This window comes from Tachypleus tridentatus, chromosome 6, assembly GCF_004210375.1.
Source record: "Tachypleus tridentatus isolate NWPU-2018 chromosome 6, ASM421037v1, whole genome shotgun sequence".
In the NCBI taxonomy this organism is placed as follows: domain Eukaryota; kingdom Metazoa; phylum Arthropoda; class Merostomata; order Xiphosura; family Limulidae; genus Tachypleus; species Tachypleus tridentatus.
Window position 1 is genome coordinate 136,312,910 of NC_134830.1, and position 14,473 is coordinate 136,327,382.

General features: G+C 31.6%; 1 protein-coding gene across 2 annotated transcripts; it reads right to left on the reverse strand.

The window, feature by feature from the left end:
• Window positions 1-217: 217 nt before the first annotated feature.
• Window positions 218-12,006, reverse strand: Arpc3A (Actin-related protein 2/3 complex, subunit 3A). Of its 2 annotated transcripts, none has more exons than XM_076508112.1 (7): window positions 11,955-12,006; window positions 8,205-8,301; window positions 6,102-6,178; window positions 5,379-5,447; window positions 4,739-4,865; window positions 3,374-3,468; window positions 218-961 (listed from the first exon to the last, which is right to left on the reverse strand). In XM_076508112.1, exons 2-7 carry the CDS (start codon window positions 8,254-8,256, stop codon window positions 899-901), a joined length of 483 nt encoding a protein of 160 aa, XP_076364227.1. In that variant the 5' UTR covers window positions 8,257-8,301; window positions 11,955-12,006; the 3' UTR covers window positions 218-898. The 2 variants fall into 2 exon arrangements, with proteins under 2 accessions (XP_076364227.1, XP_076364226.1); XM_076508111.1 differs by lacking the exon at window positions 11,955-12,006 and adding an exon at window positions 11,726-11,860.
• Window positions 12,007-14,473: the final 2,467 nt, after the last annotated feature.

The window sequence follows — 14,473 nt, forward strand, 5'->3', positions numbered from 1 at the left end:
ATACAAGTACATAGAGACATGTATATTAATAAGCTAAAATGAAAACTTTGGGGATTTTGGCTTAATACCTTTCATAAAAGACACCCAAAATTTCATTCTAAAGTTAATACATAAATCTAATACAACTCATGTCATGTATTCTCACAATAATTATTGTGTATTGACCTGCACAAAATATTAAAAAGTAATTTTTAACAAAAGAAAACACAAAACGTCATTTATAGCCAAAGATTTATTTAAATGAAATACAAATAATTTATTGCAATCAACGTAATATTAACTATCACAAAAATATTTGAACTGTTTTTTTAATTTAACAATAGACCAGAATAATTTATAAGTTCTCTATGTTCTTGATATTTGCCAAATATGGAAAAAAGAAAATTTTTCATCTACAATTGAGTAATTACCGATTTCCTAAACATTATAGGTACAAAAACATACCAAATAACTTGAAGTGTTTAGTTTGTTGTTTTTTAAATGTACGACATTTGTCAGCTTAATAAATCTGTTTCTTGTAATGTTTATTTAAACTACATGCAAGATATTTTAGCTACATAAGTATTTTCAGCATTTTTAAAATTAATTGCAGAAGCTGTTCAGTAATACATTTCTTACCTCAGTAAAAAAAATATCTAATGTAATTAAACAAAGAAAGATGAACAAATTATTCACTGTTGTTCAGTACATGTTTAGATGAAATCAACAAACAATTGCAATTGAGAAATCATTGGAAACATTTGTTGAAGTAGAAGTTAGCTTAATTCCTTTTTAACACAATGGTTTTAATGGTTTTATTTAGAAACTTTACTGTTTAGAACTAAATTTATTTTATTTTTGATACAGTATAACTTTGAAGCACACTTGTTTTCTATTTTCTTGTGTTTTTTTCCAGTCTTCACTGACCAGGGGCAGACAAACTTTTATCCATGAACTTTCTTCTAGAAAAACATAGCCACCACTGCAATGATTCAATAATTATCATGTCAATAACGTGAACATAAACACACTGACATTTACATTCTCTTGAAAACCAATCACAAAAGACTGTGTTAATGTGTGTTCATCCTGATGGGAATGGATATGTTATTACTTCCAAATAGTACATTAAAGTGGTTGTAACACAACAATTGTCAACAATAAGACTCAACAAACTTAAGAGTTGATAAAACAAGCTCTTTTACATAATTACTGTACCTCTCCTATCACAAGCAAAAAACTAGTTTAAATGGAACCTCTGTCTGTTTGTTTTGAATTTTGTATGAAGCTACACGAAAGCTACAGCCATCCCTGGTTTAGCAGTGCAAGACTGAAGGGAAGACAGCTAGTTATCACCACCCACCACCAACTCTTGGGCTACTCTTTTACCAACAAATACTGGAATTGATTGTGACATTACAATGCCCTCATGGCTGAAAGGGTGAGCATGTTTGGTGTGACAGGGATTTGAAACCATGACCCTCAGATCATGAGTCGAGTGCCCTAACCACCTGGCCAAGACAGGGCTGAGAACATCTGTTTGAGCATCATTACTTAAGTAAACTACAGACTGTGATAAGTAGAAATGAGAGGTGATCACATTTCGATGTTAAATGGTTGAGTCTTCTGTTAGGCTGGAATAAAACTATATCTTTTAAAATGTTAATTATACAGTTGAGATTAATAACCCAATATTCAAATTCTTTTGTTCTGTCTTCTGTGTTTATAACAAAAATCTAATAAATATTAACTTGTAAGCAAATCACAGAATACAAATTACACTAAACTTAAAAGTGAAAAATTACATAAATCACTGTGAACTATACTGATCTTAAAGCAATGTAAATAATTCATTATCTTTCTATCCTTAAAGCATACTGGAACAAGAGCATAAAAGTGCAAATTATATTATTGCAACTTCTACAATGCATACATGTAAGAAGCATAAATGTGAGAAGGGTAAGTTTGTGTGTGGGAGAAACAAAGATAATGTCTGGTGAACAGTAAGCTATAAAGATGAAGAAATGTAACAGATACAGCAATATTAGGAATACAAATCAAAAGATGGGAAAGAGTCAACAACTTGGCAGAAACAGCATCTTAAGGAGTGAAAAAAATGATCAAAGAATGTAAAAACAAAAGATGGGAAAGAGTTGACAACTTGACAGAAGCAGCAGCAGTTGTAGAAGGAAAATAAATGGGAAAAAAAGTAAGCATTCACAACTTAAGGATGGGGGGGAGCAAACAGGAAGAAAGATGGGAAATAGTCTGCAACCATAAAAGCACCAGTTTCTGAATGAAACAACAAATAGAAATAATCATGTTTCATCATTGCAACAGATGGCTCATTCACACCAGAGATCATGAGAGCAGGTTGGGAATTTGCTACATTTCTGGATGGCACACCCATAACTGAGAAGTCTGGAGCATGCACCCTGTACACAAGTAGCACCAGGATGGAACTTGAGACTGCCAAGCAAGCTCTTGGATGGCTTTTCAAAGAATCTCCTGATGTCACAACAGTTGTGTTTGCCACCAACTCCATGGCAGTGTTGCAGAGAATCCAGAGTGGCTGGCTACCTGATAGGTGGAGAGAGGCTGCATCTTATATCCATGACAAATCTCCCACCTTTGTGTATGTCCCAGGTCACGCTGGTGTCAAGTACAATGAGAAGGATGACCAACTTGCTGCAGCAGAACCGACTGACCAAATGTCACTCTTTCCTCAAGATATAACACTCTCGTGCCAGCAATCAGCACACTAGAGCATCAGTCTCTCTCATGCACTCAGAAGAGGGAGATAAAATTCTCAGCTGCAGGACCCCTTTTGGCATCTCTTGTGACAGCCGCAACAAAGGCCTGGACAGATGTTACAGGAATCAGCTGGTCACCAAGCAACATTAGCAGAAGTACATTCAACCTCCTGTTGACTGGAAGGGTCAAGGCAGAGAGGATTTGTGACCTGCAGGACACACCCTCCAACCAACCCAAGTATAGAAATAATCATGGGAAAAAGGTAAATTGATAGACATGGGAGCTCCAGAAAGAAAATAATGATTATAAAGAAAATGAGGAGTTCACAAGTTGACAGCAATAGAAAATTTAGGAAAACAAAAAAAGGGAAAAGTCTGATCAGAGAAATATCGTATTAACAGGACATAAACATCAGCCCAACTAAAAATGACCTAATGTGGTCTTTACACATAGTTAGTGAGTAACATTACAAAAGCAATATTTTCTTTATAGCAGAATAAAATAATCATATGTTCAATCTCCAAAAATATTTTTGAATCAACATTGAATTACAAGAAAATATTTATTTCTGTATTAAATCAAAATATCCCTAATTGGTTTGTAAAAAGGATAACTGACTAAAAATATTCTCCAAATTTACCTTTGTGGGTTTCCCATTTTCTGACGAAAATACTTTATCGCATAATCGAAGTCCACATTCCTGACGTAACTGTAGTAAATACTGGCGCATTGTATCTAAAGATTTAAAATTTATAATGTGATTTAGATGTTTCACAACACACAGTATTAATTCTTACTCAAAGCACCTTACAATAAAAAAAAAAAATTAGTTGTGCAACATTTAGGTTCCTTTAGTTCTCAGTATTAATAATATATTTTATGGGTAACAATTGGGTATTACGTGGTGTTTCCATAACAAACCCAAATGTTCATCCTCTCTTTCTCAACAACAAGATTTACATTTCCTTGTAGTGCAAAAACTTTGAGTCCACTAAAATATACATTTCCAAAACCAGTCCCTCAAAGTTTTCAGACTAATCTGTTACTGTTTCTCTCATGATATTTTGCTTCCCAAACCTGGGGGTTAACCAACACTCCCATCAAACAAACAAACTTCTTTTCTACATAATAGATTTATTTTAATTATATTTATATTAATGGATATAGTACGAAATTTCTTATTTTCCATGTGTCTTATTTATTATTATAAAAGTAACTAAAATGTATAAATTAGAAACTCATTTGATTACATTATGTAAGATAATGGAAAATAACAACAAATTCCTCACGAGGTTTCTCATGATCAGCTTGTGCATTATGTAATTTTGTACAATAATGTGAGTTGCACATCCAAAGTGTGATTTACAATTTGTGTGGTGGGATCATTAGTTAAACACAGTTCAAAGGGAAATAACACATTAAAATTAAGTATAAAAAGAGGTATACTGTTATGAGCTATGGCACAAAAACTGTAGTATTTAATTTGTGGTTACTAACATATTCAAACCAACCAAGCAAATAGGAACAGGTTTCATGTGCTCCATCTGTACTGCTTTGTATGATTTCTACCTCACTCATACATGAAATTAAAATACAGTTTTTCTCCCCAGTCCCTTGTCACTATCAATATTCATTGCATCATCTATTGATGACAAGTGCTTAAGAAGCTTAAAGTCTACTGAAAGATGATGGAATGGTTTCAGAACCTTCTTGAAAGAAGTAGGATAGCATCCCAACCCACTTGAAGCACTGGATATACCTGATATCAATACAAATTAAGAATGAAAAAAAATCTTATCAAAACATTTTCTTTCATTCATAGAAATATTACATTCTGATCTCATTATACACTACACCTCAAAGTGAAATAAAGTTGGTGTAAGTTCATCTAACTAAAAGTTGTAACAGACATCAAGTAAAAATGTCACATTTACTTAACGTGTTGCTGTAAAAAAACTTGTTTAAAACCTGCAACAGAATACACAAGCTCTTAACTAGCTGTTACCTGCTTCTTGTGGTGAAGATGGTTTCGCATACACGGCATTTAATGGAAAGCCTGGTTCTCCAGGAATGTCAAACTTGGAGATGGCAAGACTGTACATTTCTTGAAGACCTTGATTCTTATTAGAACACTATTCAGATAATAAAATAGTTTTATTCAATATATTACTAAAACTGGTACTGATGACATTACTATATGATATTTAATCAAACTCTTAAAGCTGATGGCTTATAATAATGAACTATAAGAAATTCTAACTTAATGTTTTAAAACTGACAATATTAAGGAATATCAGAACTTTGTGTAATTTTTTTCTTCTTTCCTTGCAAAATTTGTAGTTATTACAAAACCAGTAAAACACTTCTAAATTTTATAATTATGACCAAGTAATTATTCAAGTTGTTAGAAGATCAGTAAACAATTTAAAGATAATGCAGCTATTAGCTATTTACAGCAAATAAAAAATAAATAATATAATATACACGTACACAATAAATGAACAAGAAATTGAAATTATTTTAATTCAAATTTCAGGTAGCATGTTCTCCCAGAACTTCTTTAGGCAATCCATTACAAACAGGGTTAACTAGGTCAATACACTGTACAGAAAAAGTTACCTTAACATAAAGGTCAGCAAACCTACCTTCTGCAATTTCTTCAAGCAGTCCGTTACATACAGGGTTAAATAGATCAACACTCGGTCTGCCTCATTCTAAAAAGTTACAGTAGAAGATCTTACCATGATGTAACATTAAACATATAACTCAAAGCCTTAAAACTTATGCAAAGTAGAGAAAACAAAATACATTACATAAACAAAAATTAATTGTAATTCTTTTGTCCACTCGCATGAAAAAATACTAACTGTAAACACTAGTTTTACTATTCCTTTATTACAACTAATACATAAAACTATCAATATTAACCAAAATTAAAAATTCACACTTTCCTTTAACAATAAAATTTGCAAATAACATTTTACAAAAGAAAGTATAAAAACAGTTGTAAAAATAAAAAGAACTACATAATCTATCTATAACAAACTTTCTAACTACTTGATGTAATGAATTATGTGCATACATGTATTTTTAAATACGTTTCAAGTTTGTAACATGTAGTCTGAGAGAAACCAAGTTAATGCTAAGAGATAACACATTTTGTGATCAACAGTTTAAATTTTTCGTCCCAATCAGAGTAAAAGTAACCAATACATTCTGAATTATAGTTCCTGATCCGTTCAACAGAAACAAAATTGAATGTATTTCAATAAAAGTCATCATACTTGAGATCTTTGCAAGCTGCAGTTTCATTGAAATGGAAAATTATAAAAATAAAGATAAACAAAATAAACTATACACTTTCTTACCTTAATTTCATAGGTTCGAAAGAAAACATTAGCCTTAAAGAAGTATAATACCTCATCAATGATGTCCATATCACCACCTGTTGGTGGAAAAACAAGTTATTCCTACTTCATAATGTAAATGTTTTGTGATTAAATGCAAGAAATGCCAAAATTTGGTTCCTGACATATGAACAAATGATGAATAACAGATCTTACACACTGTATGTGTAGAAACTGTCGTAAGTTAGAAATCAGCTCTTTTCTTCCAAATGTATTAAATACACATTGTTAATATATTTGAAACTAATATCTTCATCCATCACTAAGTACTTCAACATTTCATAAATAAATGATACTGATTGTGTAACATTTGAAACAAATATCTGTGTCAATCACTAATTATTTCAACATATAAATTTTACATCAGATGTGCAACAAGTAGTGAGAGAAGTTAAAACCAATAATGTATGAACCAAATTTATTCACTGTACATACACATATACTACATGTAGACAAAGTATATACTAAATTTGTAATAGAGACCTCTCTTGAAGTAAACTTTCTCTACATGCACATTTTAAAATAACAGCATAAAATTATGCATTTTAAAGGATTTCTACTTGACAACGAAAATTTAAATATATATTGTACTGGCTAAATCCACAATATCTTAGAATCACAATAGAAAAGGCACATCTTAATATTTAACCATAACTACTTTATCACACAATGGAATAATTAAAAAAATCCAATAAAATCCTTATTGCAATGATTAGCAGAAATTTGTTCACTTTTTCTTTATAGTTTCTCCAGCGAGTTTTCCAAGTTATGAATTGTAGTATTTTAAAACCAATAAATTTTGGCAAAATTTAAAATATAAGGAGAAGTAATGAAAAGGCAAATTTAATGGTTGTCTACAAGTCCATGGTGTCAAAAGACTCACAGTAGTTATGCTTATTTTATGGACTTCTTTGGTAAATTTAGGTTAGGAACTGTAGAATTTCAAATAATTATATCTGTTAAAATGTTATTTTGATTAGTAATATTTTCAAGATTCAAAACAAAAAATCAAATAAAGGTCTTCAAAGAAATAGGTCCCTTGGTGGCACTTGGATACAATTGTTATATAGAATGTTCACATTCATCTGAAAAACGTGTACAAATCAGGTTTATATCTAATTCAATAAAAGTTGTGGTTGAAATAAAAAGGCAATTGGTAACTATGCTATTGTGCAATCAAAGCTAGTTAATTTTGTCAAAAATGTGGTTGTAGTAATTGTTTAAAGGTATAGAAATTTTATTTGATGTAAATATAAAGAAATTTGTAAAAGCATGATACACAATTGTAGAACAGGCAATTTAAGCTTCAACTGAATTACCTGTATTCTTCTGTAATATGTTGATTTAACATCTACTAACTTGTATAATACTCTTATTATTAAATTACTATAAAATTTTTCTTCAGTTTTGGAAAGTACGGATGTTTATCTAACCAATTTCCAGTTAAGAAGTAAAAACCCTCCAGGAGCATTTGACCTGTGAAGCCACTGGTGTCTAAAATTAGGGTTGTTCTGATGTGAAAATATGACAGAGGGCATTCAGTACAGATAACACAGACATCTTTTAAGGTTTGTTTATTTATTTTATTGAAAATACTTCAATAATCTTTCTTTTGTATACATCTATATGTTTTCATAATTTATTTTATGGTTTATTTTTTTTATATATGTTCTTTTAAAGGCAAGGTTCTTTCAACTGTTCATTAAAGAGCATTATTCAGTTTATTTCCATACATTTTGAAAATTCTGTAATTTTTTCATTCATTATATCAAAGGTGTTGTATTTCATCTATGGTTACACTTTTATTGCCTTTATCAACTTTGATTATTAAGACATTTAAATTTTAAAATTCTTTTTGTACAATATTTAAGTTTTGTTAGGTTGTTTGGAAAGAACAGAGCTTGTTTAATTTACATATATTTCTAAAAATGATTTTAAAAGGTCTTTTAATTGGGTTTGGAGGGGGGGATGTTCAAACAGTTCATTAGATAAAATGAAGATTTTACAACACCAAATATTTATGGCAATTAAAAAGCTATAGGCATCTGACCCAAAATAACTTACTTTCTTTAGGAGCAGGTCCACGATACTGTGTTTTGAGAGGCAATAATGCCATATTTCCAACAAGTTGAGGGGGGTTGGTAAACTGAGAATGATAAGCCTGAAATAATGAAATAAATATTTGTGTTCAACATATATCATTCATTTAATTACCAACTTTATTCTTTAAAGCCCATGAAGAGTTAAGTGATAGATAAGATGAAATAGATAATTCTCTGTGTTATAGTTAAGGCCACCAATTTCACTGTCATTCTAAAACTTTCTTCTATCACTTATGATTATCACTTTATGATGATTGGTTAAACTGTTCACAACCCAACTGGCTGGTAAGATTCGACCATCACTCTCACAATAAACACAAATAGCAAAGCTTGTTTTACTGGTAATGAGCTTCAAACCACAAACCTTCTACTTCACAGTCAAAGATTATTGATCATTACACAATGCCTGGCTGTAAATAAAAGAAAAACTGGGTTTCAATAAATAAAGAGAAATAAAAATAAACCATAGAGAAAATAGATATTAGTTACACAAAACCAACAGGTTAGTAACATTTTAGTTACACAAAACCAGCAGGTTAGTAACATTTTAGTTACACAAAACCACCAGGTTAGTAACAGATGCAGGAGTGAAGGTAACTTAAAATGCAAGTCTTGACCCTTTCAAGTCAGACATGAATGTCTGATAATACAAAAACTGTTATACTTGTCGCTGACCAATCAGGTAACTGGATCACAAGAATGTGGAAATACTTTTGTTCCACATGACAGTCATAAAAGAGCTTTCTGTACAAAAGTAGGGCAGCTATGGCATGAAACAGTACAACTTCAATGAACAAACCCCACTGAAAAAAGTAGAAAGGAATTTTATGTTAATATAAATAGAAGGTAAAAATCTTTTTTTTTTTAATTTTGTAGATATTAAACTCCTGTAAAAGTACAGTGTCTGACAATCTAGATAGGAATTTCTTTCACAGACTTAACATCCCATTAGAGAAATAAAATTCCCTCTACTGTAGACAGCATCCTACCCTGACCATAAAATAAGTTTGACAGACATCTAAAGACTTAATATTAATCATAAATAAACTGTCCTACAAAGCATGAGACAGTTGGCATAAACTTAAACCATTCTATGATGGAATCAATGAAGCCTGGCAAAATAAACAGTATACTGTTCTACAATAACCTTTCCTATTGAACTGTCCTGGAATAGTCCACAAAGTCGGTATCATTTTGATAACTAAAATGAACAGTTTAATGAGTTACATATCTAATACTAGAAAATTGGTTGGTATTTATCAGCACAAAGAAACTAGGCAATGACAATGCCATGTCTTACTTCAGAAACATTTTAAAATGCAAACAGAAACAAACCTCATTTAGTGAGAAATAGGTCCAGTGAGTCTCAAGCAGGTTGTAGCAGTGCAGAGAGACAGAAAAGAAATTGAACCCCAGAAGAAGAGTTACCTGACGTTTTTATGGAAGGCGACTCCTCTTCCAAATAATAATAACCCTCCTATTCTCCACCTCACCACCTTCACTTATGCCTCCTCAGCACAGGTAAAGTGCCGTTAAATTTTAATTTGTTTTTTTTATTTATAGTGGTTGACTTTATACATGTAAGTATTATTATACAAGTATAAATAAGCAATATTTGTACTTAAAATGCTTCATAATGCGTAATTTTTGGAGGTCTGTAACAGATTAATTTAATTTATAGTATTTCTTATGGGAAAAATTGATTCAGTTTTCAAACAGCTTTCTGGAATGGATTAAGTTCGAGAACCAAGGTACCACTATATATTGATGCCCACTGAACCTACCCATCATGGCGCCTTATGAGGGGATGCACTACAATGCCAAACAAGGACACTGCAGCAACACCAGGGTTTTGTGAGCACTATACCCAAACACCAGCATAAGACACAATGTCCACAACACCCACTGAAAATGTTTAACACTGGTATTTTGATAAGCTTGACTGATCCTGGGGGACCACCTCAAGGGTGCTCCTCTACAGGAATTCAACACCAGGATCCTCTCCTCCCTTTCACAGGTCACCAGGTACGGCAAACACGTGGTTGGATGTTTAGATCCCATTGGAGGTAAACTGAAAAAACAAAACCTTCTCTGGAAAGTCCCCTCACCAGATACAGGAATCCACACTAATGGGTTTCTTTTGAAGAAAAGTTTATTTTACATTAGTAAAACAATATACAGGTACCCTTTGTACCTTATATGCATATACTACTTTAACATCACACTCTAAGAACTACAGACCATTTTGTCCTTTAAGACTATCCCGTCTTATCCACTTCAACATAACAGTTAATCCAACAATGTGATTTTTAATTTTTACAAAATAATTTATTATACTCTTACACTTGTAAAACATTAGCCTATACTAATACTGAATAACACCTTCAAATTCAATAACACCTTTTACCCTTCTTTTCTTGAAAGAAAATAAGTTATAAAATCTTTATTTATGCCTGTAAAATAACCCTTTCATCTATGGAATCATCCTAATAAACTTCTTCTGGACCCTTTCTAACAAATCTTTTTCCTTAGATAAGAAGCCAGACTATACACTATTCCATGAGATATCTTCTGATTCAGATATAAAGATAATTACATCTTTTCACAAGCAATAAGTCTGTAAATAATGTAATCTAACCTATGAACAACAAGTGATGATTTGGTCCCTTAAAGCTGTCCATGTATTCCTATCTTAAGGAAAAGTATAATTCTAATTTTCATGAAATCATTGATTCCCTCTTTTTTTTAGACATGTTGAGCTTTGATACTCCTGTAGGCAACTCATTCCATAAGTCAGTCACTGTGTCAAAATTATAAAATCCTCATAACTGGAGACTAGCTTCTATTACCCAAATCTTAAACTTGTGCCATCTCATTCTATTATATTCAAATTACAGTGTAAGGAAATCAAGACCTCAATTGTGTATATCCCTGTAAATATAAAAAAGATCACCTTTACCCTTGTTTTTCACTTGGAAAAAACTGTTAGATTTCTTTCTTAAACTGTCCCTTCCATCCCTCAAATCATTTTAATAGCTTTCCAGTTCAATACTGCCATACTTGCAATAAATCAACGTTCTTTCTTAGATAACAAAACTAAAATTGTATACAGTATTCCAAGTAAAGCTCAACAAGGAATTTCTAATTCTTTGGAGATAATTTAATGACTTAATTTAAAACATGTCCAAAAACGTACATACTTTAGTTTCAATTTGTCAACGAAAATAAATTTGTTCTCCTATTTTAACTTTAAAGACTCTTTAAGAAATAAAATGACGGAAGTTAATGTCTTTATAATCCACAAACGTCTTCAACAATTCCGCAAGCTATACAAAACTATATAAGTGATGAACTCAAGTAAGGGAAGCCGTAATTCAGTATAATTTCTTTGACATAGTGGTAATTCAAGAAAATTTCAAACAATATAAAAAAAACCGAAACAAATACCCTCATAAAATAAGGTATAATCCTTCAAATACTCACTGGCATCTTTAATATACAAGATGACAAATACTAATCGTTACAAATGTTCGCCAACTAAAACCCTGCCTAACTCCGAAGATTATTACTTCCTTCCCTCACCCCTCCCCACTTACAAACGCCACCTTTTATGAAAACCATATTTTCGTCAGTGAAGCAAATAACTGCAAATGTTTAATATAATTATTGTTTTAAATAAACAAGTAAATAATGCTGAATTAAGAATACTTACTCTTAAAACAGATTTCACAGTGCCAAATAAATTGTTATCTACTCATAATAAGCACATTTCACAAAAACAAAAGAATGTTTGCAAGTTAGATGTTAGGGTGGCTTATGGAAGTATTTGGATGAAAAGTATTACAAATATTAAAGGTTTGTGTTAACTATTATGATTAAATATTTTTTTGTGTTATAGAAAATCAAAAGAGAGGGTTAAAAGTTAAATTAGAAAATGGAAAAGAGACAAAAGATAAGTTGAAATTTTAAAAACAAACAGTAAGTATTTCTTTAACTACACAATAAATGTAAGAATATTATTAAAATGGAAACTGGATCTCAAAGAGATGCTGAAGAAGGGGTTATTCAAAATATTATGGGATAATAAGACTGCTAAAATTATTTTCTTTATAATTTTTAAATTTACAAACAGTATTTTATGTTTTGAGAAATTACTAGAAGTGTGTATATGGTTATATTATGCATTTTCTACCACCTTATTCAATAAAAGTTTTAAATTTACAGTGTGTTTCTAGTTTTATTCTTAATACAGAAATTAGTGAATGGGACCAATAAGTTTACCTCGCCTTAGTTGTGCGCAGAATTGTCAAGAGTCTACAAAAGCACACATATGCTCTACATTAGGAAAGGTCGATGTTGCATGAAAAATGCTTCCTATAGAAGCAATGATCTGTTCTGCTAGCTAACAATGTAATATCCCCAAAGTGTAACACCTAGAAATGTAATGTGGTGTATTCTGTGAACTTGTGTTTTTTATATTATTATTAAATGGAATGCCATACCACAACTTACACAGTAATGCAGTAGATATAGCATTCCAGAACTCCTTTATGTAGGTAACACCACTGATAATAGGAATTATTCTAGTCACGTAGATAGTAAGAGTATCTGGATAGAGGGAAACATATATATATATATGTATGTATATATGTATTAATGTAGAGCCCACAACCTCAAATTTCATAGCTAATTGAAATCAAAACTGACCAACAAAGAGGCAGAAATGTGCAGTCTAGACTGTCAATAAATTCCTTTGTTTGCCAGTTAAAATTAAAATAATTCATGAGCTGAATTTATTGCGTATTCATAAAATAATTATTAATACAAATCAGTGATATTTACAGCTTCTGATACACTGAAAAGGATGTGCGTTTCGGTAACACTACGTTCCAACAATGGCTTTTATGTCATATGCTTAGCAATAAAAGTATAATCTAATATTGTTGTTAATACATTTACTGAAAGTATAAAATGAAATGTATAGACAACAAAATTGGAAAAAAAAATTGTTGATTTTTAAATTTAGAATCTCCGTTGATTGCAGAAGTTTGTTTTCGTTATTAAAAACGTTGGTGATATAATAGAAAATAGCTTAATTCAGAAACGATTTGAGTTTAAAATCGAAACTATATTTTAAATATCACGATAAATTTTATGCACTTGTATCTAAGCTAGGTGATCCCAATACTCACTGCACTTAGAAGGTTTAACAACTCTTTCCTCATTGCCTCCTTGCACATCCCGTCACTAAAATCGTAATGGACAGATAGGAATCAAACTATCTTGACTGGATAAAAGAATTTTGGTTTCTCTTAGTTCCCCTATTTCAAAAAATCAAGCTTCATTTAGCGTAACAAACATTGACTTTTATATAGATTAAATGTTCCCTGGTACATGAGTTTTTTACAGGTGGGGCTAGCTAACTGGAGGCTCAAATGATGCCAGCTTACATAATATTTTGTATATATTTCCAAACTGTGCTTAAATTTCTTCTGAAGAACGAGTTAAAATACGAAAAAAGCGCAACAATTTTCATTTACCAGTGAACATAGTTCCTACTTTAGACCCTAAAACAAAACAGAGGCAAGTGGGTCTATAGTAAATGTATAGAACTAGTGAGAAAAAAGAGGGGGGAAATGAAACCTTTGTGAGCTCTATTTCATCAGTTTAATGTGTGCCCCTCTTTTGACAATTAAATTACAAACTTAATAGAATGGTTAGCATCAGAATGAGTTACCAGAGGTTAAAGTTTGTTTGTTTTGGAATTTCGCACAAAGCTACACGAGGGCTATCTGTGCTAGCCGTCCGTAATTTAGCAGTGTAAGACTAGAGGGAAGGCAGCTAGTCATCACCACCCACCGCCAACTCTTGGGCTACTCTTTTACCAACGAATAGTGGGATTGACCGTTACATTATAACGCCCCCATGGCTGAAATGGCGAGCATGTTTGGCGCGACCGGGATGCGAAACCTTAACACGTTTGGCCATGCCGGGCTATAGAGGTTAAGGAAAAAACTTGCTAAATATCTTTTTATAATAAAAGCTGATTTTGAGTTTGTTTATTTTATGAAAAAATGAAAAATCGCTTATTGGATGGCATGGTCTTGATGGACCAACAGGTTCCTCATTGTCCTTAAATTTTCTATTATATTTTGATAACATCTTAATAATAATAATAATTCCGTGGTTTATAAATAGTATATAGTATTTCCAGAGGGCAGTAAATGTGCA

Bases quoted from the DNA above. Each gene is read 5' to 3' on its own strand.
- Arpc3A (XM_076508111.1), bottom strand. The intron at 4,866-5,378 runs GTAGGTTTGCTG...TTATCTGAATAG, and splicing joins GCTTGAAGAAATTGCAGAAG to TGTTCTAATAAGAATCAAGG. The intron at 3,469-4,738 runs GTAACAGCTAGT...TTAAATCTTTAG, and splicing joins ATCTTCACCACAAGAAGCAG to ATACAATGCGCCAGTATTTA.